The 25,757-nt window shown below is 40.6% G+C and overlaps 1 protein-coding gene across 1 annotated transcript in view; it reads left to right on the top strand.

Moving 5' to 3' along the window:
* The window catches only part of LOC138006347 (TATA box-binding protein-associated factor RNA polymerase I subunit B-like), a 19,487-nt gene extending 977 nt beyond the window's left edge, over nucleotides 1–18,510 (top strand). Inside the window, exons 3-9 of the mRNA XM_068852614.1 lie at nucleotides 1,028–1,131; nucleotides 2,470–2,686; nucleotides 11,741–12,044; nucleotides 12,502–12,603; nucleotides 15,009–15,136; nucleotides 15,784–15,958; nucleotides 17,308–18,510. Coding sequence (XP_068708715.1) covers nucleotides 1,028–1,131; nucleotides 2,470–2,686; nucleotides 11,741–12,044; nucleotides 12,502–12,603; nucleotides 15,009–15,136; nucleotides 15,784–15,958; nucleotides 17,308–18,016 — 1,739 coding nt within the window. The 3' untranslated portion in view covers nucleotides 18,017–18,510. The remainder of the gene's footprint in view (nucleotides 1–1,027; nucleotides 1,132–2,469; nucleotides 2,687–11,740; nucleotides 12,045–12,501; nucleotides 12,604–15,008; nucleotides 15,137–15,783; nucleotides 15,959–17,307) is intronic.
* Nucleotides 18,511–25,757: the final 7,247 nt, after the last annotated feature.

Genomic DNA, 25,757 nt, shown 5'->3' with positions numbered 1-25,757 from the left:
AACAGAGTCATTTATGATATTTTAGAATAAAATAGATGTTAATGCTGGTAAGCAAATACTGGGCAGCGCCTGGGAGGAGAGCGTGACTTCCCATCATGTGACTACCTTATTTGGCTATTTCATTCATCCCGCCATGTGAGCCTTCTCAGTTTGACATTTCTAAAGCTCAACTAGTTCTGTTTTTTCCGTTGAGCAATTTAATCCCTCCCTCCCGCCCTGTTTGCTTTCTGGTTCTCTTGTATTTTATTTTATTTTTTCCTTATGAGCTTCTGTAACCTATTCAATAGTTCTCCTTAATAAAATATGGGCGGGGAATTGCTGCCTGCGGCACCCCTTCAGCCCTGTGCTGAAGCCCCGTTAGGGAGGGGGCATATTGTTACTCTGCTGGACTGGGTTAACTTAGCCCCAGGACATTATGCGAGCAACTATGCCCGCCTTGCAATACAGGCATGAGGCACCCCCTCGGCTAGTTGCCGAGGCCCCTCATCCGGTGGTCCATACCGGCGGTGGGTATTATCCGAGCCTTGCCAGTACATTCCCTGCCCCTCGTTTATGCCCAAGTTGTGTGTATTGTCTTTTATTGCGCACCAAAGCATTAAGGTCAGTTATATAATCAGTTGTTTGAGCATCAGACTAGACTGCTAGCAGCCCCTTTTTAAGTCAGTCGCGCCACCACCTTTAGTGATGAATAAAACGAAAGAAAGCGTCACGCTTTTTGCTACTCGAGGACTATTAATAATAGTCCTCTAGTAGCGTAGCCAATCAGAATGCAGGATTTGCATTAGTCCACTAGTTGGGTGATACTAAATATATCATAACCCCAGCTGGTCATGTTTGCTGCATATGACAGACCAAAGCATCAAGAACTTGCTCTTTGCTACACTTGCAATATGGTGTAAGTCCTTTTCTCATAAATGTAAGCTCTGGTTAAATTCTTAAATTAATAGACACTAAAGTGCTCATTCATTGATGCCATGTTTAGTCAAACCATTTTTTGCTTGCTCTTTTAAAACATTTACATGAATAGATGCTGACAAGGGAAAACCTTGGTTTATGTATGAAGCATATCAACATGTAATGAAAGCTCAAGTGGAATTCCTAATAGGACTTGGAGTAAATCAAGCCCTAAAGGTACATACATGTGAAAATTCAAGTGGTTGTAACTATACACTCAATCAATGGACTTTTTTTAATTAGCTCCCTACACTAATTTTATTGCCTATTTCAGATAATTTGACAGTAGTGACTAAGTCTTTTACCGTTCTTGGAAATAGGGGACTTAAAAAAAATTCTTAAAGTAGGGTTAAAGTATCAGTGTAACAGGAAAGAAAAGAAAAAGGAGTTGAAAGGGGCCATTTTCCATGCAAGCTGTTACAGTAATATTATTCTTTTTTTGTAATTAGATTGCATTTTTAGGGAATTTATAGTGTGGTAGCAGTGTATAATGGTTTGGAATTTTTCAAACCAGACAAATTTTGATTCCTGATTTTTTTCAAACATTCATTATCATAATGATTTAAAACAAAAGAAAATCAAAATTGAACTGGTTTTAAAAAATTTGAACCACAGCATAATAATATACATCATCAGGGGATAGTCCTTCTAAAGAATTATTTAAAAATTTTTCAAGCCAGCTATTTTGTTACAATATTATTATTAAAAGGTCACTGCAAAATCATTAGGGGATTGACATTTCACTCTTGGGAGGGGAAGGATTTTATAAAGAGGAGGTTTTTGAGTGAACGTAGAAGTAATTATTATTGTTAACCCTTTGGCCCCTAAACCAGCTTGCATCTATAGACAAGTAAAATCACCCAACATTAGGCAGAAGGAAAGGGTTAAGATCCCCTATTATCATGGCTCAGTTTTTTGTTGTCCCAGAAGAGATTTTCCAGTCACTGAAGTACAAAATTTATTATCCAACTGTATTATATGTATTACAGAAAATGCACGAAACGCAGACGTTTGTCCCTTGCTTGTCACATACAAATCTGCCGCATGTCCTCAGTTGTTTACAATGCACTTGCTAAAAATAATTTATCATGTGCAAAAATCTGGGATACTAAATATATGTAGCTTATTGGACTATTTATTAGTGAGTAGTATCTTTGGATATTTTTACTCGTCTCTTTTATTTTGACTTGCCCTTGCATGGGGCTCGCCAAAATACAGCAAGACTTGTAAAAATATCCCATGATACTATGCACTTAAACTCATCAACAATAGATAAGCTTGGGGAATGGTGCGCACTAAATTGTCCAATAAGATACATGTATTACACCATTACCTTTAAGCTGCTTTATTTTTTCATCTATAAAAATTGATTTTGTAGGTAGGAAGTGATTAGGAAATAAACATATTAAGTACAACAGAACTGAGATTTTGATTATCAGAAATGATGACTACATAACTTGCAAAACCTCATTTGCAGTGGTTTAATAGTAACTGTTTCTTGCTTTATGTCCAAAGGATGTTGTATTCAAATTGTGGCACAAGTACCTTCAAATTACTGGCAGTGCTTTCACTAGCAATCCTGATGGCACTTTACCTTCTAAAAGCTCCATTTTTTACTATCGTGATGCTGAGCTGCTTGGTCTTAATAAACGGAAGAAGCGACAAAAGAAACCCAATGAAGATGATGATTCGGATAAAATAGAACTGTGCTCACATTTAAGTGATGAACAAGGTAACACAAGTGATGGTTCTCGCATACAACTGGGAGCCAAGCAAAACTGACCATGCAGCCTGACCTTTATTAACACAACCAAAGTGTAATAACTACATGTACGTCATAACAAACCTTATCAAAAATCCTGTGCATTATCCACATACTGAATGGAATGTGATAAACATTTCCAAAAAGTCTGTGAAGCTGCACTGAAGAGTTTATAAAGGGTAGGTGGCAGAGGGGGTCAGGTAATAGCAGTTGGTGCAAAGAACAAGTTACTGAGCTGCTAACAAGTCATGTGACCTGACTCCCAGCTGTGTGTGAGAAAAGCATCTTCCTCTTTATTTGTTCCTCAGCCAGTAGATTCACTATAATAATGGTTAAACAATTTTGACCTTGAGAACCCAGTTCATTTCTGGGGTCAAGTATGGTAGCATTATAATCCAATATACCAAATCAGCTAACTCATTGTTAAACCCAATTCAAACGTTTTGTTCCAGGAATTTCCATGTATCATTTAAATGTGAATGTTACATTATAAGGTAATTGTGAAGAAGAGCTCCCCAAAAAACCTGTCGGCCGACTGTCGGTCAACTGTCGGCCGACTGTTGCCCAACTGTTGGCCGACTGTTGGCCGACAGTTGGGCAACAGTCGGCCGACTGTCGGCCAACAGTCGGCCGACTGTTGCCCAACTGTCGGCCGACAGTTTGTGTTATGTTTGAGGCCAAAGTGTTGGCCGACAGTCGGTGACCTGTTGGCAACCTGTCGGTAACGTGTCGGTAACCTGTCGGCAGGACAAACTAAAATGATCGTAAGCATTTACTTGTCTATTGCTTCTAAACTACGCGAAAAGAGCTAAAGGCAGTTCATAACGATACCTTGAGCAGCACTTATACTACTAATATGGCTTTTGTCCACTGTTTTAGCGTTGGCTAGCGATACTTGGGTAAAGCGTACATGTTAGTCCCACGAGCCATCCCATACATGATCTATCCCATACTACATGTTAGTACCATGAGCTATCCCACACTGCTATGACTACTCATCATACGCTATCGTTAGACATCATGCACTATCAACAGATATCATCCCCTATTGCTGGACATCATACACTATCGTTAAACATCATTCACTATCAACAGATATCATCCACTATCGCTGCACATCATACGCTATCGTTAGACATCATTCACTATCAGTAGATATCATCCACTATCAACAGATACCATCCACTATCAACAGATGTCATCCACTATCGCTGGACATCATACGCTATCGTTAGACATCATACGCTATCACTAGACATCATGCACTATCAACAGATATCATCCACTATCAACAGATATCATCCACTATCGCTGGACATCATACACTATCGTTAGACATCATTCACTATCAACAGATATCATCCACTATCGCTGGACATCATACGCTATCGTTAGACATCATACGCTATCAACAGATATCATCCACTATCAACAGATATCATCCACTATCAACAGATATCATCCACTATCGCTGCACATCATACGCTATCGTTAGACATCATACGCTATCACTAGACATCATGCACTATCAACAGATATCATCCACTATCAACAGATATCATCCACTATAGCTGGACATCATACGCTATTGTTAGACATCATACGCTATCACTAGACATCATTCACTATCAACAGATACCATCCACTATCAACAGATGTCATCCACTATCGCTGGACATCATACGCTATCGTTAGACATCATACGCTATCACTAGACATCATGCACTATCAACAGATATCATCCACTATCAACAGATATCATCCACTATCGTTAGACATCATACGCCATCACTAGACATCATGCACTATCAACAGATATCATCCACTATCAACAGATATCATCCACTATCGCTGGACATCATACACTATCGTTAGACATCATTCACTATCAACAGATATCATCCACTATCGCTGGACATCATACGCTATCGTTAGACATCATTCACTATCAACAGATATCATCCACTATCGCTGAACATCAGACGCTATCACTAGACATCATGCACTATCAACAGATATCATCCACTATCGCTGGACATCATACGCTATCGTTAGACATCATACGCTATCAACAGATATCATCCACCATCGCTGGACATCATATGCTATCGTTAGACATCATACGCTATCACTAGATATCATCCACTATCAACAGATATATCATACACTATCGCTGGACATCATATGCTATCACTAGACATCATCCACTATCACCACACATCATTCACTATCACCAAATCACTAGACGTCATACGCTATCACCACGTATCATCCACTATCACTAGACATCATCTGCTATCATTAGACGTCATACGCTATCAATAGACATCATCCGGCACTGCATTATACATTATCCCCCAGCGCTAGACTACCAGACATCACGCACTATCACACATCATCCACTATCACTAGAAATAATCCACTATCACCACAAACTAGACGTCATAAGCTTCTCCGAGGCATCACTCACAATAAGTTCAAGTTTGTTAAAGGCTTAGGAACACATACAAAGAAAAAATAGGAACTGCTTGCAGTCAGCTACAGATATTCGCGGGGCTATTCGATGCAAGCAGTGATTATAACGCATGACAAAACGCAACAATTCAACCTTACAGAATGAAAAAGAAACTTACAATAACCAACAGGTAAAGCAAAAGAAACGAAAATACAAAGAAAATAATAAGTTATTTCGGTAATATTCTTTGAACTCAAAATTTTTCAATTTTTGAATTCAAATAACTTTTCCTATTTCGATTTGCGAAATTTGTGTCTATCAGTAGATACAAGTTTTTAAAAATTTTATTTTAAGTACAGGTCGAATTAGTTTAGTTTAGTACCAGTTTCAGCACTTGGACTCCTTCAATTTGACTACTGTCTGTTTCTGCTCTTATGTGGTCTCATCGATCAGTAGTCCATTCAGAAGATTACGCCAAGCCGACCACATTGCTGAAAGAAAGGACAGACCACAACACCGGGAACTACATGCCCTACTCTTTTTGACAAGTGTGTGGGATTTTTAACGTACCATAGATGTTATGAAAAAATTGAAGGGCTGTGAGACGGGGCCTACGGTTTATAGTCCTTATCCGAGAAGAATTGAAAGTATAACCATTTTGCGGTTGTAATTAAAAAGGCAGCACTTTCTCCTCAATTATTTTAAGACCCTGAGTATTCGTCCGGCCGGAGTCGAACTCACGACCCCTCTCACGGCAGCCCAGTGCTCAATCAACTGAGCAACCGGTGCGCGGTTCGCAAAGACTCAGTTTATGATATCTGTAGATATACATAAATGCAAAATTTAAAATTATATATACACCGCGAACACTACTAGGATTACTACTGACGATACCAATGGAGTGATGCGGGGTGATTATACAAGGTTAATCTCGTGTAATCTTCTTTGTTTGTTTGTTTGTTAGATTCGTGAATCGCGCATCTAACAAACTCGAATTGCCCGAGATCACAGCATCCCTTTTGTATGTAGACCGTTTGAAGAAACTGCGAAGAAAACTCTGTATAAAGGCATGATTTTTAACAAGGGCAGGGATTAGCTTGCCTCCCTTGTACCTAATGCGTTAACGGGAGGAAAACACTCACGAATTCTCGACTTATACACTCGTTTCATTTGTAATAGTACAATTTATCTCTGTCTTGGACGATCTTTTCTCGTGTGAGTCGTGCAGATAATGCATTCTTGCTCACAAGGAGACTTAAAGTTGTCCGCGACCTTGATGCGTGCAACTCACTGTGATTGGTCAGAAGATAAGGAAAATTAAAAAAAAAAACGATAAAGAAAAGAAATACAAAGTCGTGAGATCCTCAGCTTGATGAACTTTTGCTTGCAAATTGCTCCAGCCACGATGCTGAAAGGCTCTGCTGTTGCGCCGGAACCTCGTAAATCATATTTGTCGCATTTTCGTATCTTAATAAAATCCTGTAGATATTCATGGGCATCATTTTTCAGAGATCTAAATAACAATACTAATGATAACAAAATTCTGCGATGTTCTAGGGATTGTGTACTAACTGCTTTTAGGGCATCGTCATAACAGTACGATTTGGGTAAATTAAGTTATGTTCTAATTGTATAAAAATTCGTTTAGCCTGACTTTTGCCAATCTCCAAGAAAAGAGGAGCACAGTATTCAAGATGGGGTAGGAGTCTCAAGAGGGATAGAGCGACCCGATTTTCTCATTACCTTTCCAAATTAAGAGAAATATGTCCCTTAAAAGCCCGCTTATTGTGCAGAATTACTCCCAAAATCTTCAAGTGTTCTGAGACAGAGAAGGAAGCATCATCGATTTGGAAAGCAAAGTCATATTTTGAAGGATCAACGACAAGGGCTTGCGTCTTGACCGGATTTATTGTAAGATAGTTTAGATTACACTAGTCCGATAAGGAGCTTAAGGTAATTCCCTTGAAATTGTTCTACTATCAAACTTTTTTGGATACTTGGCATAGTTAACATTCATGATCTGAACATTAAAAAAATGCAATAAAAAATGGGGTCACCGTGCTTGTTTACGAGTCAACAGGCTCTTAAAATGAGGTATCGTTACTGGTTGCGCGTTAAAAATTCGAATCACCTTCATACAAAATTAGTCATGGTTACTTGAAAGACACAAAATTTTATTTTGAAATCTCTTACGTTTTGTACGCGCACGTGCTCATGTGCGCACGCTAATGACGCGAAAATCGTGAGCAGTAGGGATGCACAATGCAATACTAAGGAATTACCTTAAGGCATTGTTGGTAACAAATTGTGAGACAGCTACAGAGGTATCGGAAGTTTACAGGCGATCTACACTTGATTCTCCAACTGTTGCCGAATCGCCTGTTTTCAGATCATCATTGTGCTCTTCAAACCTAAGCCTGCAGTTTCTGTTAAGGAACATACTTACAGAAACCTCTAGGCTGCTGACATTGCTAAATTTCGGATTGATCTGAGAAAGTCTGAATTGTGCCTAGATCCACAAAGTACTTGAAGTAGCACAAACAAAGAACAAAGAACTTGAGTCGCTGTTATAAAGCCACGCTAGCGGATATTCTAAATCGCCACGCCCTTTAGCCGCTCTTTGCTTACGTCCTGGATACATCACAACGTTTTCTATTTGACCTTTGCCTGGATGTCAACCGATAAGGGTGCGTTAGATTCATCCTATTCAGGAAAATCCGACTAAGAATATGTGAAGTGGTTATTTAAAACGTTATGTCTGGTGTTTTGAAGCAACAAGGATAATAAAGATATGTTTAAAATAGCATTTTAGCACGTGGATGATGTCTAGTAATAGTGAATGATGTCTAGAGCTGGAAGATAATGTCAAATGACAGAAGCGATGCTGTCTAGTGATAGCCTATGACGTCTGACGAAAGTGGATGATATCTGGTGATAGTGGATGATGTATAGTGATAGCGCATGATGTCAAATAATAATGGGTGATGAGTGGTGATAGTGGATGATGTCTAGTGATAGCGTATGATGTTAAACGATGGTGGTTGATGTCTGGTGATAGTGGATGATGTCTAGTGATATCGTATGATGTCTAACGATAGTGAATGATGTGTGGTGATAGTGGATGATGTCTAGTGATAGCGCATGATGTCTAACGATGGTGGATGATGTCTGGTAATAGTGGATGATGTCTAGTGATAGCGTATGATCTCAAACGATAGTGGTTGATGTGTGGTGGTGGTGGCTGATGTCTAGTGATAGCGTATGATGTCTAACGATGGTGGATGATGTCTGGTGATAGTGGATGATGTTTAGTGATAGCTTATGATGTCTAACGATGGTGGATGCTGTCTAGTGATAACGTATGATGTCTAGCGATGGTGGATGATGTCTGGTGATAGTGGATGATGTCTAGTGATAGCGTATGATGTTAAACGGTGGTGGTTGATGTCTGGTGATAGTGGATGACGTCTAGTGATAGCGTATCATGTCTAACGATGGTGAATGATGTGTGGTGATAGTGAATGATGTTAAACGATGGTGGTTGATGTCTGGTGATAGTGGACGATGTCTAACGATGGTGGATGATGTTTGGTCATAGTGGATGATGTCTAGTGATAGCTTAAGATGTCAAACGATGGTGGGTGATGTCTGGTGATAGTGGATGATGTCTAGTGATAGCGTATGATGTCTAACGATGGTGGATAATGTCTGGTGATAGTGAATGATGTTAAACGATGGTGGTTGATATGTGGTGATAGTGGATGATGTCTAGTGATAGCGTATGATGTATGTCTAACGATGGTGGATGATGTGTGGTGATAGTGAATGATGTTAAACGATGGTGGTTGATATATAGTGATAGTGGATGATGTCTAGTGATAGCGTATCATGTCTAACGATGGTGGATGATGTCTGGTGATAGTGGATGATGTCTAGTGATAGCTTATGATGTCTAACGATGGTGGATCATGTCTGGTGATAGTGGATGATGTGTAGTGATAGCGTATGATGTCAAACGATGGTGGTTGATGTGTGGTGATAGTGGATAATGTCTAGTGATAGCATATGATGTTAAACGATGGTGGTTGATGTCTGGTAATAGTGGATGATGTCTAGTGATAGCGTATGATGTCTAACGATGGTGGATGATGTGTGGTGATAGTGAATGATGTTAAACGATGGTGGTTCATATGTGGTGATAGTGGATAATGTCTAGTGATTGCGTATGATGTTAAACGATGGTGGTTGACGTGTGGTGATAGTGGATGATGTCTAGTGATAGCTTATGATGTGTGACGATAGTGGATGATGTCTAGTGATAGCGTATGATGTCTAACGATGGTGGATGATGTCTAGTGATAGCGTATGATGTCTAACGATGGTGGATAATGTTTGGTGATAGTGGATGATGTCTAGTGATAGCATATGATGAAGAACGATGGTGGTTGATGTGTAGTTATAGTGGATGATGTCTAGTGATAGCATATGATGTTAAACGATGGTGGGTGATGTCTGGTGATAGTTGATGATGTCTAGTGATAGCGTATGGTGTCTAACGATGGTGGATGATGTGTGGTGATAGTGAATGATGTTAAACGATGATGGTTGATGTCTGTTGATAGTGGATGATGTCTAGTGATAGCTTATGATGTCTAATGATGGTGTATGATGTCTGGTGATAGTGGATGATGTCTAGCGATAGCGTATGATATCTAACGATAGTGAATGATTTGTGGTGATAGTGGATTATGTCTAATGATTGTGGGTACGTCACTGTGGGATAGTTCATGGGATTAACATGCAGTATGAGATAGCTGATGTATGGGATGACTCGTGGGACTAACATGTACGCCTTACCGATACTTGCCCACATTGTAAACATCATTCATACATACATGACATAACATAGGAGGCCGCGTTGCATTGTAGGGCGATTTAAAGGAAAGTGTTTGTCTCCTCTACTAACTATACGTAGCTTATGGTTTTCAGAGTTTTTAGCAGAGTTTTCGATTAAATTATCTTCCAATGCGATTCTTAGATTGTCTGGTGTGTTGTAAATTACGCAAGTGATATATCCTATACGCATCTGATAACAACCGATAACAGTTGATCGGTAAGTAGGTGAAGTCTGTCGAGTCATACATCACCATTACGGAATGTCACGTTAACTGCTCGTTTTTACCACAATTTTTCTTTTTCTTAACCGATCGGTAACCTGTTGGTTAGCTGTCGGTACACTGTCGGTAAGCTGTCGGTCAACTGTCGGGCGACAGTTGACCGACAGTCGGCCGACAGGATTTTTGGGGAGCTCTTCTTCACAATTACCCATTATAATGCAAATATAATACACAAAGGGTCTTAACCCTGGCATTTTTGAATTGGGTACAACATTGAGTTAGACAATTTGGTTTATTGAATTTATCACAATTTGCAATTTTTCAAAAGATGACATTTAAATGTTTATTTTAAGACATGTGTCAATGTTACCAACATCATCATCAGTTACAAAGTTTTTCAAAAACTGTGAGGACTATATGAGAACTAAGCAAAAAATGCATAAATGACTATGATGAAGTGACAGAAATTTGATATTACGTATTTTGAGTGAGTGTCAGAGTGCCTGAAAGAATAAAAACCATTGGAACTTTTACAGCAAGGTGAGGCATGCAAGTTCCAACGGTTTTTATTCTTTCAAACACAGACACTCTCTCAAATACAGTATGTATGTTATCACATTTCTGTGACTTCATCATAGTTAACTATGCATGTTTTGCTTAGTTGTTATATAGTCCTAACAGGTTTTCAAACACTTTGTAACTGACAATGATGTTCGTAACATTGAAACATGTCTTATAAATTTAAAACAGCTGTCATCTTTTTAAAAATTAAAATTTACTTTCTGCTCTCTTGATAATTTCGTTCCATTATCACAGTTTCAAATCAAGGGATTTCTTTACTCTTAATCTTTGTTTTTCCCTTTTACCGATGAGCCAGTACCCACTAACAAGTATAAATGTCTGGTATCAGACAGGGTGAAATGCTTCCAAAACTCATCAATAATTATTTATGAGCCTAATAGCCTATGAAAACACCGATAAGACATTGCATGCGTGAGCTTACATGTATATCCTGATAAAACACTCCTTGTTTATATAAAGAATACTAATAACGTATAGTTTGGTTCTCCTCTCACAATATGAAGCCGTTCAAAAAGCTCACAGCACATGGTTTATTAGGTCTAAAAACACTCGGCTATGCCTCGTGTTTTTAAACCCGATAAAATACTGCTGCTTGTTTTTCAAACATTAAGTGTGACTTTTGAAGGGAATCCAGGGGATTCAACTAGATGATGATTCAAGGTGATAAAACATCTTATTTAACCCCACCCCTCCCCCAGTACATTGTTGCTTTGTGGATTTGCTTCCTTTTGGCCTTGAATGCCCTTTTCTAACCTTTTCTCTCGTCACGTTGTTTCATTATGAATGGGAAGGCTTTTATTCCTCCTCTGAAGAGAAGAATTAACAAAATGAACAACATTGAAGTAACAATTGTTGAAAACGGTTCTCTAGTGGATGACCCCCATGGAACTCAATTGGAAGAGAATATTATTGATGGAGGTAACATGAACCTTGAGGATGACTTGCCAGGCTACCATTCATGTCTCCACGCTAAGCCTGCTGATAAAGACAACCATGAAAGCAGTGATGAGGAATTTGTTGGATCTGTCACTGTTCAAGGGGCTAAGCATGGTACACCAATAAATTGCAGATCAAAGATTCGTGTTGGTCACAGTTCTCTCCAGTTAACATTGGTGTTTTGCTACCTTGGCTTGCTTTGGATTGATGAACCTATTTTCCTGAGTGATATAATAAGGTCTGTTTTGTTCGTTTATCCCAAACATGCTTCCTTTGGTACAGTCATGGTAAAAAATACTTTGGAAGTCTGGAGTCACTGAGCTGTACTCCTCTCAACTCTCCACATAATTAATATACGGTACATCCTCCTCATGTTGGAGATGACTACTCTTTTGACAACTAAAAGATTTGTTTGATCTTACAGCTGAAAATGTAGTGGATATTTTTTTCCTTTTGTAGCATTAATAATTAAACAGTAAGGAAAAGTCTAGTCAAGTCACACAATGTTAATGCTCACTGTGTATACACAAAACCAGCACAGAGAGAAAAGGGGCCAGGACATTAAGAGAATACACTCTTGGTGCAAAGTTTGTGGAAACCAAAGTGAACAAACCATTTTGAAAGAAGCTTTAGTAAACCTTAAAAAAGCATATTGAGGAAACTTGATGTTTTCAACAATGTATGTTTGATCTCAGGTGGGCAAAACAGGGTCAGTTTCCTTTCTTCCAAGCAACGAGGCATCTTCCTGGTTACATGAAATTTGGATTTGGTGATTTTCACTGTCTGTGCCCAAAAAGGTATGAATTTCCTTGATGTGATATTGAGGGTTAGCAAAACGAGCAGAGGGTTCAAATAAGAATAATAGTAATAATACTAGATTGAGCAGTATAACAAGTTATCATTGTAGATGTTTGGGAGGTTTGTCAACCTCGACGGCAGAGTACCTTACATCACTCCTAGGGTCCAGATGTGGAGAGGTTCTACGGCGAATGCGGAAGGCTGTCATCTCCAGCAGCCTGAGCATTGCCCAAATCCTTTAGAGTAATCATAGCATAAAAGCGTGGACATAAGGCTAAATTTCTGTCTATAGTGAACCGATGAATTTTATTTGGTCAGATCAATTTGGTAATATTACTAATAAGAACAAATACAATGTAGTTTTTAGCCAATTTATAAACCATTATAAATTAAAGTTAATGTGACAACCATGACCTCTGCGAGGGATATTTGAGCCTAGGCTTTCTCTGTTACAGAGCTACCTTGTTTCACGTGAACATCACACCATGCACCTCATTCAATCACATTCTAGGTGCCTTGTGCTTTGGACTAGTATGTGCGAAAACACTTAAGCTCAGAAGTATCTTCACTCAAATTCTCTCCCTTCCCTCCCTCTTTCATACCTGGTGCCTCAATAGCATGTCCAAGGACATGTCATGGAGAATTACAGTAGCTAGTTGTACACTATCTGTGGATTTGTTACAGTTAATGACCTATTTTAACATGGACTCGTGCAATGTTTGCATCTCAATGACTCTCTTTTCTAATATGAAGGGTTAAATCCCCCTTTGTGCTTTGTCAAATAGTTTTCTATTCAACTTTGTGAAATAAAATACGGGTGGCGGTGGAGTGTTCCCATGCGGGTCACCTTTTGCCCCATAGACTCACTGTACTAAGTTTGTCTGCCTTCTGATCGCGCATGGTTACCATAGAAACCAGGGGCGCAACCCTAGATAGGTAGGGACCTCTCATGTGAGGGATTGTAACCCTCTGGAGAGAATTGTGGCCTTGGGGGATTTTAAGGCGAGGATTGTTACCTCGCACTGCCAACTTGTTGTTATGGCCTTGGGGATTGTAACACCTTGGAGAGGATCGTGACCTCTCTTGCCGGACAACTTAGTTATCCTACCTTTTCATGACCTGCTGATGGAGTGCTTCATCTCCTACCCCATTACCCCACAAACTGTTGTCTCTTACAATTGTTATCATTATTATCATGGGTTGGTAACATTAAACAGAGTTTTCCGTTTCTAGAGTACAGGTGTCAGAGTGGCTATGAACAAATATTTTATAGTTTACAGGGGCCCGTTTCTTGAAAGTTCCGAAGCTTTTCGGGCGGATTTCGGGGAATATAAAGCTCTTTGTATCTTTAGACCGTGACGGTTTCGAGGCCTGAAACTTTGCTATCATGTTGTTCTTTTGGATCTTATAAATCTGTTGAAAGACCATATTTCTAAAATAGGCGGTAATACTTTCACAATAATTAATGGCTTCTTGGTCGCGGAAAGTTACCGGGAAACACGCCCCTGGAATCAAACGCGGACCGCATTGGTGGAATGCGACCATTCTAACTACTTTCTCAGCCCTTTTTCCGAGAAGAGGACCCCAAATATCACGATGGCTGTACATCAACAAAAAAACTTCACTAAGGAACTGAAAGACCCATTGCAAAAGGAAATTATTCTTTAGTCTTAGTGCTACTTTTGCCCAACTAGCCAGTGTGATTGTAAGTTCAAGATAGGCCCTCTCATTCCTAGCTATTATTACTTCTAATGTTACATGACTACGTGCCGACACTGGTCAAATAACTTCGAGCAGCAGCTACTGTATTTTGATTGTCGTTTAAAGGCATGCCGAAAATTCGATTATTTGCTCTATTTTAGCCACCATTAATCCAGCCTCAAGGCGCCTGCAAACGAGGAAACAATGTTGCGGAAATATTGTTGCGGAAGCAAATGTTTCCCTGTTTGCGACCCCAGGAAAGATTTGTTGCGGAAGCAAAATTGATCATTAAATCGATTTCACTTAAATGTTGTTAAGTTCAGACAACTCAAAAAGTCGAGACTTCGGTAAGCTGTGGCCAAGATTAGTTGCCTCTCGTGATATTGGAGAGTTTAGATCGAGTTCTGAAAGTGATTGACCATGATTGGCTCTCTTGAGTGTGGGCGTTTCCTGTCGGAAGATTAGAAAGTCAGTGCTTCACTGACTCACTCGCCGACGCAGTACCACAGTTTTTTATGAACTAATTCCGTTCGCTTTGCGTTTGTTGTGCCGGTTGGCAAAAGCAACTACTTAAGGTTTAGTTTCAAGCACTCGATTCACTCGTCGCTTTACTTATTAAACCAACGAGGCACTTGGAAGGCAATAAGGCCTGGGTAGGACTACCGTTAAGAAATTTGTAATTCAAAATCTGTTCTTTCCTTAGGGTACCTCTACTGCGAACACTCCTCAGGCATGCATCACAGCTTGCAAAGTTACTACGCCTTCCACGTTTTCCAGACCAGAAATGGGCAACATATACTTCGCGGTTTATCGTAGATCTTCATCTTCCAGGTGATAAGACGTGGGGGAGGGTGAGGGGTTAATTTCCCCGAGGATGAGTACGCTATATACCAACATACAATACAATACAAACTTATTAACATACCCACACGAGCTATTCACAAAACCTCATCGGAAAAGGAAAGAAAACGTTGAGAAAATAGTAAAATCTTGAAATTAATTAAAAAGAAATTTCTGTAAGAGTCTTAAAATTCATGATCTTCTTCAGTCAATTGTCTAAGGAATTCCAAATCTTGGTTGCTCTGTAGGAAAAAGTCCTTGTTGCTCTGTAAGAAAAAACTCCTACGGAGCAACCAACGTGTGGTCATGTGGAAACAAGGAAGTACATGTAACTTGTTCAAAGCACAAAAATATGCACATGTGCGGGGCGCCAATTTTAAATTAACGCCCGGTCCATGTAACCAACCAGTTTTTCCTTAGGATATATCTCTAGTCGTTGCTAGTATTACGGCTGTGAGGTTTTTCTTTCAAGTACTAGAATGCTGACCCCTTTCAATATCTTGAGCCTTCCCCAAGCATCTCTCGACTGTTTCTCTCGATTGCGTCACAAAACACCATTGACTTGGAGCACGCGGCGCGATTACCATACAAGAGACTGCGAGCAGTTCAGCTAAGTATTTTGTTTGCTTGTCCAACAGGTATACTACATGGAATTGTTCGAAAACTCCTAAGGAGAGCAAGGGTCTCCGCAGAAATCTACCCTGCATTGTTTATGGGCGGTGGTAGTTGTATTCCTCTCTTTGAAATTGGTGCAATGGCATTTATTGTTGTGGCCATGAAACTTTGCTATGGTCTCGATGACAATACGGAAAGGTAAGAGAGAGCGGCTTCTCAACAGCTTCAACCTTTGTTTTCAAGGAAAAGGTAAAAATCGCGACCAGTGCACTTTGCTTCGACATTGGTTTGGAAAAGGAAAGCGAAAGGAACTTCATTGAAGTGTCTGGTCGTTCTAGCGCTGGAGCACTAATTGGGGACACTGTAAATAACGCAAGTCGAGTCAAATGTTGGTTTTTAGGGAGAGGGGAAAACCGGAGCAGAACCCGGAGAAAAACCTCTGTCGGTGCAGAGTAGAGAACCAACAAACTCAACCCACATATGACGCCGAGTCTGGGAATCGAACCCGGGCAACATTGGTGGGAGGCGAGTGCTCTCATCACACTCCGCCATCCCTGCACCCCCAAATCTACCCTGCATAGAGAGAATTCTGGAGGATATACAAAAGTCATACATTGGATCTGCAGCTTAATCAAATCGTAATTGACAAAGTTAGTTCGTCAGAAGGAGTGCAACTTTGTTCACCGCAACACCACAGTTTCTTTAGAAACTTAATTTATTGGTTAAATCATAGTTATTATTGGATCAAGATGGTTATGAAACTCGACGTTTCTTTGTTTTATGTTTTTGTTCGCTGTTTTGGCCCTGATCGTGCACACCACACCCTTTTTCTAGAGGACAGCCAATCAAAAGTTTCGTTTAATTGATTCAAAACTCATTTGTGAACTGAGGGCAAAAGATGGTGCATGGTCTTGGTCAAGTTAACATGAAGCACAATGCCACTGTTCTCGCTTTTGTAGTCTCCAGAGTTTCATAACCAGTCAATCTATATGAACTATGGTTAAATGTCAGCACTTCGCGCTTCAGTTGTCAGAAAATGTGGAAAAAGAGTAAACCTTATCTCAACTGAATCCTTAACGAAGTCACAACTACTACCTTTTTGAATCATACTGACGCTACCAGTGAAAACAGGGAAGTGAGATTCGGTCGGGTTTTTTTCTCAGGCACGTTAAGGTTTCCTGGGAGGCATCAGTTAACCTTCCAGATGCGAAGAAGATTTTGCAGAGAAGCTTTATTTCAAGAGAACTTCACCAGGGGCGGATCTAGGGGGAGGGTGCAGGGTTTGCCCCCCCCTCCCCCCTGAGATGACCTGCAGCTTTCTAATACGACTGGTATTCTGCAAAAAAAAACCGTCGCCAGTCAGCTACGCCATTCCTTAGTAGTGTACCCCCTCTTAAGAAAAATACTGGATCCTCCCCTGTCCACTGTCAAGAGGTATTTATGAGTAAAAATACCCAACAAAATGCTGGACCGCGGCCCCCCTATTGGCTCGCTCCAAGTAAACATCTTTCGATGACTAATTCTGATTTATTTTCTTCCGATCACAGGAAACAGGAAGCCATTGCTGTGCAAAGTTCAGATGCCAATCCATGTAATGTGATGCCTTTATTCACTGATTGGTTGAAATGCTGGAAGCGTTGCGAGGCTAAGAATTTTGAAAATGGTGTTCCCTGGACAGATGAACAGAGTAGGCTGCTGCGCAATCCCGCGGCATACACTTCTTTTTGTAGATCGGACATTTTCGGTTCATGGAATCCCACCGACAAAGTTTACACGGGAATCGAGGCTAAAAATTATCGCATCAACCGAACAACGAACGAAGAAAGCCAGAAACGATACGCGCAACTTTTCAAGAGCGTGATGAGCCGAGAAAACGGAAAAGAGTTCAGTGGCCTGACTTCACCACCTGCCACAAGTTTTACCGGCACTTGCACGCACGTGACAGAAGAGTCACGTGGACCTATGCAAACAGGCACTTGCTCTCACATGGGAGATAGTGGAGAAGGGCGTTGTTTCAAAGATTTGCGCTCTCGCGGAGTTAATGCTTTAGACCTTTTTGAAAACGGCAGAGATGCTAAGTACGTTTCTTACCCGAGGAATAGTCTAAATCAAAACGCATTTCACGATTCGTATATCATGTTGCTCAATATATTAGCAGATCGCATAGAGGTGACAGCCGACGACATCCAAGTCGAGGTCCGCAAAATTGAAGGAGCTTTATTCGGCAATACAGTTTCAAGAGCGGTTTTCAATTAGTGTCATAAAACAAATACCAAAGTAATTACTTCGACCAATCACAGCTGGTGCAAACAGCGCAATGAACCGTGTAACTTGCTCAAAGCTTGAGGAAAATCGCGCGTGCAATTTGGGATTGGTTTTGATTTTCCTTCTCATTGATTGATATAGAGCGGTTTTCAAATGAGTGTCGTAAAACCAAACTTTGGCCAATTAAAAAGGACGGAGACAATCCAGTAAACCAATCAAAACTGGAAGTAATTACACGTAGCCGACACAAAGCGCGGGAAAATGTGCACGCGCCAGCTACGATTGGTTTTGGTTTCACTTCTGATTGGTTGAAAAAGTGGCGCGAGAACTTTGAACCAATCACTGAGTGAAGTAATGCAAATCCAAAGTGATTATCTCATTACTTTCGACAGTCATTTGAAAACTGCTCTAATGGAATGGTGTAAAGTTATTTTTTTGTTTAAAACTCCGAAGGTTATTTATTAATAAACTGTTTTTTTCACATTTCCACTATTGTACTAGGTTTTTTACATAAACCAATTTTGTATTCATAATCTTCATTCATTGACAAAGCTCTAAACGGCTAAACCGATTAGAAATATTTATGTCTCAAGAAGTTTATTCCTCGCCCACACATATATGATGAGAAGGAGAAGTGGTCGCCCACTCATCCCCTGATGAGTGGGCGACCACGAAACAGGCTTTTAGGGATGACCTTGTAGTTTTGCTTGTTTTTTTCTTCAATATATACTTCGCTCTATTTCAATGTATTGAGCACTGTTTTGCGAAAATCAAGTTTCACACTTTATACATATATATACATGTTTACCCTCATGTTTGTCACCGCAGTTTGCGTTTTATTTCTAATGAAGCTTCGTTGGCCAAAGACGAAAAGCATCTACGATTTGTTTCTTTCATACTTTCCGCTTTTACGTGATCTTTCATTCTGCCATTGACCGTTAGTCCTTGCCCTGAGTTCACCCACCGTCCCCTCTCCCGGGCTTGTTTGGTTCAGCTGGGTCTATCTCACCCTCTCGCCGGAAAGTATAAAGGTCTATAAAGGCAATGAAGTTCATTGCTGTTACTTCGTAGCTCTACAATTCTTCTCTTTCACATTTTGTAACTTCAAAACTTCGGTGGTCATTTATTTTCTTGTGATGTTAAAAACCTGTAATGAAGTGGGATTTGAAAATGGAAAGGTTCGCGGTAAAAAACGTTGCTACAGAAAAAAACTGCGTTAGCGTTGTTGAGTTAACATTTACTAGTCGCATTGCATTCCGTTTTGAAATTACAATTAAAAGGCTTTATGTAAGGATTATGCATAAACAGAAAGTGACCCCTCTCTTTTCGCCATTGCAATAATTCGCATGTTAAAACCTCAAGGCGACCCAGACGTGAACACGTGTTACAAAATTGACAGGCAGCTTTTTATTTTCCGACGAACCTACCTCTGATCGGCAGTGACCTGGACAGATGATTACAACATGTCCCTCAAAGTGTCTCTCAGTTCATGTCAACTACAAATGAGTCACGGAGGTCAGGTAGGGAACATGACAGTGGTAGATTACGTTCCATAACAATCACAGAAGACCTTTTTCGAATCATCTTGACAGGCAAATTACATGAATTAGTGTAGGGTTGTCTGATGTTCACAACATTATAACGGCAGAAATCTCGATTCACGCACTACAACATGGTCACGCGTAACGCTTAATATATTCACGAATCACGGCGTTTTCCCGATTCACGCTCTTTTTGGGGTCAATTCACGGATCACGCGAAACCCCTGCCAAACCCTGTATCGAGATAACGTCGTGTATGGAGATATTTACTTCGCAGTCCTCCCGAGATCTTTGCCCGACACTGGAACTTATCCTCCCTTGTCGTCGAGGTTGGCAGGAAAGATGGTTTTCTCAATGACGTCATCAAATGAAAATCCAAAACCAGAGGTGTTTTGAATTTTTATCTATAGGAGGTTAAAGATGATCTAAAAATTAATCTTTTTTCAAGTATCCAGTTCCATGACGTCTTTCGTTGCGAAATACTGCAGCATTTTGAATTTCCCAAATTGTCACCTTGCGTGACACCGTGATACAAAGAGATTTGGTTGAAAAAAAAAGGTCTATCCCTATGAATCTCAGCAGTTTGAGCGTTTCAAGTACGTTAGGAGATACAGTTTATCTCGTGAGCGAAAAGTATGCGTTTTCATCTCAAAGTGAACCCAGAAATGTTCTTGTTATTGTTGATTTCTGGCCGCCATATTGCTGCACAACGGAGGTAGCACCAACATGGCGGCTCCATACAAAGCGTAAATTGTTTCAAAAAATAACTCAGAAACGATGCACCGCACAGACCTGAAAATTGTTAAGGAGATTTCTAAATTTGATTTCTAAATTTGTCTCCTACAACACTTCAAGTTTTTGTCTTTTTTCGTTCAATCGTTTCAATTTTATTATTTTGTTGCGTGACAGTGAGAACTTGTAATCTATTGCAAGAAAAACCTAACCCTAATCCTAACCCTGAAGGTTTTACCCTCTTTAGATAATTTTGCGATTTTGCTAACCACTAAATGACAAAATACACCAAGTATCTACCAAATGTGGGCTCAGGTATAAACATCACGTGACAAATGCTCAGTATTCGGGGAGCGAACGAGTTGGCCTTAAATCTGGTAGGTTTATCATTTTATAAGTGAGTTCTTGGGCAATTTCCGTCCACAGAAGCCCCCAGGCTGGCATCATTAAGCCGGAATGTGGGTAGAGGCAACCCTTTGAAAGAAAACAGAGGCGAGAGATGGTTTCATGCAGACTGGGACGCCTAACTGAATGCTCTGTTGTAAACAAGTCGGTTCACGAGTGAAGTTGTCTCTCTGGTCTTTCTGTGGACGGATTCCAGGACCTACCGATACAATTTGGGCAAGTTTTGAAAGCTAAAAACTTTAATCGATGCGGTATTTTGCTGGTAGGACTGGGTGGCCCGACACTTCTGAAAAAAACTATGAAATGAGAATCGGCAGTGTTCCCTTGTCATGGAATGGCAGAGTTACCCAGAATTCGTTTTGGGCATGAGCGAGGCAGCTTGAGAAGCACGAGACTGGCCCTCATCCAATGGCTGAATCGCAGCCAGAGGAAACAAATTGGAGCCAGATACTCAGGAGTAGGCCTGGTGTGTGCTGTTAACGTAGATCTTGAACTCCTGAACAAGTTTTTATCATAGAAAAGTCGCGACAAAGTTGTGCTTTCATTTCGCTGCAATCCTCGTGTCAAAGAAACGGTATAATGTAAGTAAGAGAATAAGGAGATTTACATTTTCAGATTACCTGTCCTCTTACTACTAAAGTCAAACTCTAGATGTCTATGCAGTAAGCGCATTCAAAATTTCCTCATATTACTTTATAAAAGTAGGGTTTTCTTAAACAAAAAGAAAAGGGTTTCCCTGCTTATATGAAAAATACGTTTTCTCTCCCGTCCTCTTCTTTGACATGATCTTTGCGGAAATTACATTCTGTCCCTCAATAAACCTAGAACAACCAGAGATGGTCTTACTGAGTTCTTTTTTCTTACGTATCAGTCAAGTTGCGAAATGCGCTACATGATTTTATCCGTACCATTGAGTTTACTGGTTTTAAAAGAGAATCCAGGGCCGCATTTTGTACAGCGGCTTTTCTTTTTAATTAATGTATCTTTAAATATTATGTATTTAGTATGTATCTGTATGTGCTATGTATTTTAGCTGTAAATGAAATGTCTCGAAGATATTAGCTCTTGAAGTTATTCTGAAATTCCAGATGTTACCTTTAGCAGGGCGCGTGCGCACACTTTGTAATCTGCGACTCCAGTGCTTACCATATGGCAGATAAATGACTTTTTCCTTGAATATATAAGCCATCTAATTCTTACGCTATATTGACAAGGGCGGTTTGGAGCTGTGAGTAGGCGTGGGATTTGTCACATATGGTTTAGGGGCCGACATATCTCTCCCTCAATGCCGTACCGGGAGGCAAGGTCGGTAGCAGAAAGCAGCGAAGGGCCAACTGCGTCCAAAAGCGATCGCACGGGCCGAAATCCCGGGATGACTCGTTTGGTACGACGCTCCAGCGCCGGTGTCTGGAGGTACTGCGTTTTTCTCTCTTGTTCAAACATTCCGTCAGCGCATGCGTAAATGTTCTGGCTCTCCGATACCTAGCCTACCAAAAAAAATGAACATGCTGGTTTTTTTGTTGTTGTTTTTTTTAACCAGCAATTGACATTTCAGTTGATTTTATAGGCATAAACGTAACGTAAGAACCGTGCGTGTCTGGTCTTGTCTCAGACAGAGGCGAGAGATGGTTTCATGCAGACTGGGACGCCTAACTGAATGCTCTGTTGTAAACAAGGCGGTTCACGAGTGAAGTTGTCTCTCTGGTCTTTCTGTGGACGGATTCCAGGACCTACCGATACAATTTGGGCAAGTTTTGAAAGCTAAAAACTTTAATCGATGCGGTATTTTGCTGGTAGGACTGGGTGGCCCGACACTTCTGAAAAAAACTATGAAATGAGAATCGGCAGTGTTCCCTTGTCATGGAATGGCAGAGTTACCCAGAATTCGTTTTGGGCATGAGCGAGGCAGCTTGAGAAGCACGAGACTGGCCCTCATCCAATGGCTGAATCGCAGCCAGAGGAAACAAATTGGAGCCAGATACTCAGGAGTAGGCCTGGTGTGTGCTGTTAACGTAGATCTTGAACTCCTGAACAAGTTTTTATCATAGAAAAGTCGCGACAAAGTTGTGCTTTCATTTCGCTGCAATCCTCGTGTCAAAGAAACGGTATAATGTAAGTAAGAGAATAAGGAGATTTACATTTTCAGATTACCTGTCCTCTTACTACTAAAGTCAAACTCTAGATGTCTATGCAGTAAGCGCATTTAAAATTTCCTCATATTACTTTATAAAAGTAGGGTTTTCTTAAAAAAAAAAAAAGGGTTTCCCTGCTTATATGAAAAATACGTTTTCTCTCCCGTCCTCTTCTTTGACATGATCTTTGCGGAAATTACATTCTGTTCCTCAATAAACCTAGAACAACCAGAGATGGTCTTACTGAGTTCTTTTTTCTTACGTATCAGTCAAGTTGCGAAATGCGCTACATGATTTTATCCGTACCATTGAGTTTACTGGTTTTAAAAGAGAATCCAGGGCCGCATTTTGTACAGCGGCTTTTCTTTTTAATTAATGTATCTTTAAATATTATGTATTTAGTATGTATCTGTATGTGCTATGTATTTTAGCTGTAAATGAAATGTCTCGAAGATATTAGCTCTTGAAGTTATTCTGAAATTCCAGATGTTACCTTTAGCAGGGCGCGTGCGCACACTTTGTAATCTGCGACTCCAGTGCTTACCATATGGCAGATAAATGACTTTTTCCTTGAATATATAAGCCATCTAATTCTTACGCTATATTGACAAGGGCGGTTTGGAGCTGTGAGTAGGCGTGGGATTTGTCACATATGGTTTAGGGGCCGACATATCTCTCCCTCAATGCCGTACCGGGAGGCAAGGTCGGTAGCAGAAAGCAGCGAAGGGCCAACTGCGTCCAAAAGCGATCGCACGGGCCGAAATCCCGGGATGACTCGTTTGGTACGACGCTCCAGCGCCGGTGTCTGGAGGTACTGCGTTTTTCTCTCTTGTTCAAACATTCCGTCAGCGCATGCGTAAATGTTCTGGCTCTCCGATACCTAGCCTACCAAAAAAAATGAACATGCTGGTTTTTTTGTTGTTTTTTTTTTTAACCAGCAATTGACATTTCAGTTGATTTTATAGGCATAAACGTAACGTAAGAACCGTGCGTGTCTGGTCTTGTCTCAGACAGAGGCGAGAGATGGTTTCATGCAGACTGGGACGCCTAACTGAATGCTCTGTTGTAAACAAGGCGGTTCACGAGTGAAGTTGTCTCTCTGGTCTTTCTGTGGACGGATTCCAGGACCTACCGATACAATTTGGGCAAGTTTTGAAAGCTAAAAACTTTAATCGATGCGGTATTTTGCTGGTAGGACTGGGTGGCCCGACACTTCTGAAAAAAACTATGAAATGAGAATCGGCAGTGTTCCCTTGTCATGGAATGGCAGAGTTACCCAGAATTCGTTTTGGGCATGAGCGAGGCAGCTTGAGAAGCACGAGACTGGCCCTCATCCAATGGCTGAATCGCAGCCAGAGGAAACAAATTGGAGCCAGATACTCAGGAGTAGGCCTGGTGTGTGCTGTTAACGTAGATCTTGAACTCCTGAACAAGTTTTTATCATAGAAAAGTCGCGACAAAGTTGTGCTTTCATTTCGCTGCAATCCTCGTGTCAAAGAAACGGTATAATGTAAGTAAGAGAATAAGGAGATTTACATTTTCAGATTACCTGTCCTCTTACTACTAAAGTCAAACTCTAGATGTCTATGCAGTAAGCGAATTCAAAATTTCCTCATATTACTTTATAAAAGTAGGGTTTTCTTAAAAAAAAAAAAAAGGGTTTCCCTGCTTATATGAAAAATACGTTTTCTCTCCCGTCCTCTTCTTTGACATGATCTTTGCGGAAATTACATTCTGTCCCTCAATAAACCTAGAACAACCAGAGATGGTCTTACTGAGTTCTTTTTTCTTACGTATCAGTCAAGTTGCGAAATGCGCTACATGATTTTATCCGTACCATTGAGTTTACTGGTTTTAAAAGAGAATCCAGGGCCGCATTTTGTACAGCGGCTTTTCTTTTTAATTAATGTATCTTTAAATATTATGTATTTAGTATGTATCTGTATGTGCTATGTATTTTAGCTGTAAATGAAATGTCTCGAAGATATTAGCTCTTGAAGTTATTCTGAAATTCCAGATGTTACCTTTAGCAGGGCGCGTGCGCACACTTTGTAATCTGCGACTCCAGTGCTTACCATATGGCAGATAAATGACTTTTTCCTTGAATATATAAGCCATCTAATTCTTACGCTATATTGACAAGGGCGGTTTGGAGCTGTGAGTAGGCGTGGGATTTGTCACATATGGTTTAGGGGCCGACATATCTCTCCCTCAATGCCGTACCGGGAGGCAAGGTCGGTAGCAGAAAGCAGCGAAGGGCCAACTGCGTCCAAAAGCGATCGCACGGGCCGAAATCCCGGGATGACTCGTTTGGTACGACGCTCCAGCGCCGGTGTCTGGAGGTACTGCGTTTTTCTCTCTTGTTCAAACATTCCGTCAGCGCATGCGTAAATGTTCTGGCTCTCCGATACCTAGCCTACCAAAAAAATGAACATGCTGGTTTTTTTGTTGTTTTTTTTTTTAACCAGCAATTGACATTTCAGTTGATTTTATAGGCATAAACGTAACGTAAGAACCGTGCGTGTCTGGTCTTGTCTCAGACAGAGGCGAGAGATGGTTTCATGCAGACTGGGACGCCTAACTGAATGCTCTGTTGTAAACAAGGCGGTTCACGAGTGAAGTTGTCTCTCTGGTCTTTCTGTGGACGGATTCCAGGACCTACCGATACAATTTGGGCAAGTTTTGAAAGCTAAAAACTTTAATCGATGCGGTATTTTGCTGGTAGGACTGGGTGGCCCGACACTTATGAAAAAAACTATGAAATGAGAATCGGCAGTGTTCCCTTGTCATGGAATGGCAGAGTTACCCAGAATTCGTTTTGGGCATGAGCGAGGCAGCTTGAGAAGCACGAGACTGGCCCTCATCCAATGGCTGAATCGCAGCCAGAGGAAACAAATTGGAGCCAGATACTCAGGAGTAGGC

This window comes from Montipora foliosa, chromosome 6, assembly GCF_036669935.1.
Source record: "Montipora foliosa isolate CH-2021 chromosome 6, ASM3666993v2, whole genome shotgun sequence".
NCBI classification, from domain to species: Eukaryota; Metazoa; Cnidaria; class Anthozoa; order Scleractinia; family Acroporidae; genus Montipora; species Montipora foliosa.
Note: the sequence above shows the minus strand (reverse complement) of the source record. Positions and strands in the feature narration are given on the sequence as shown.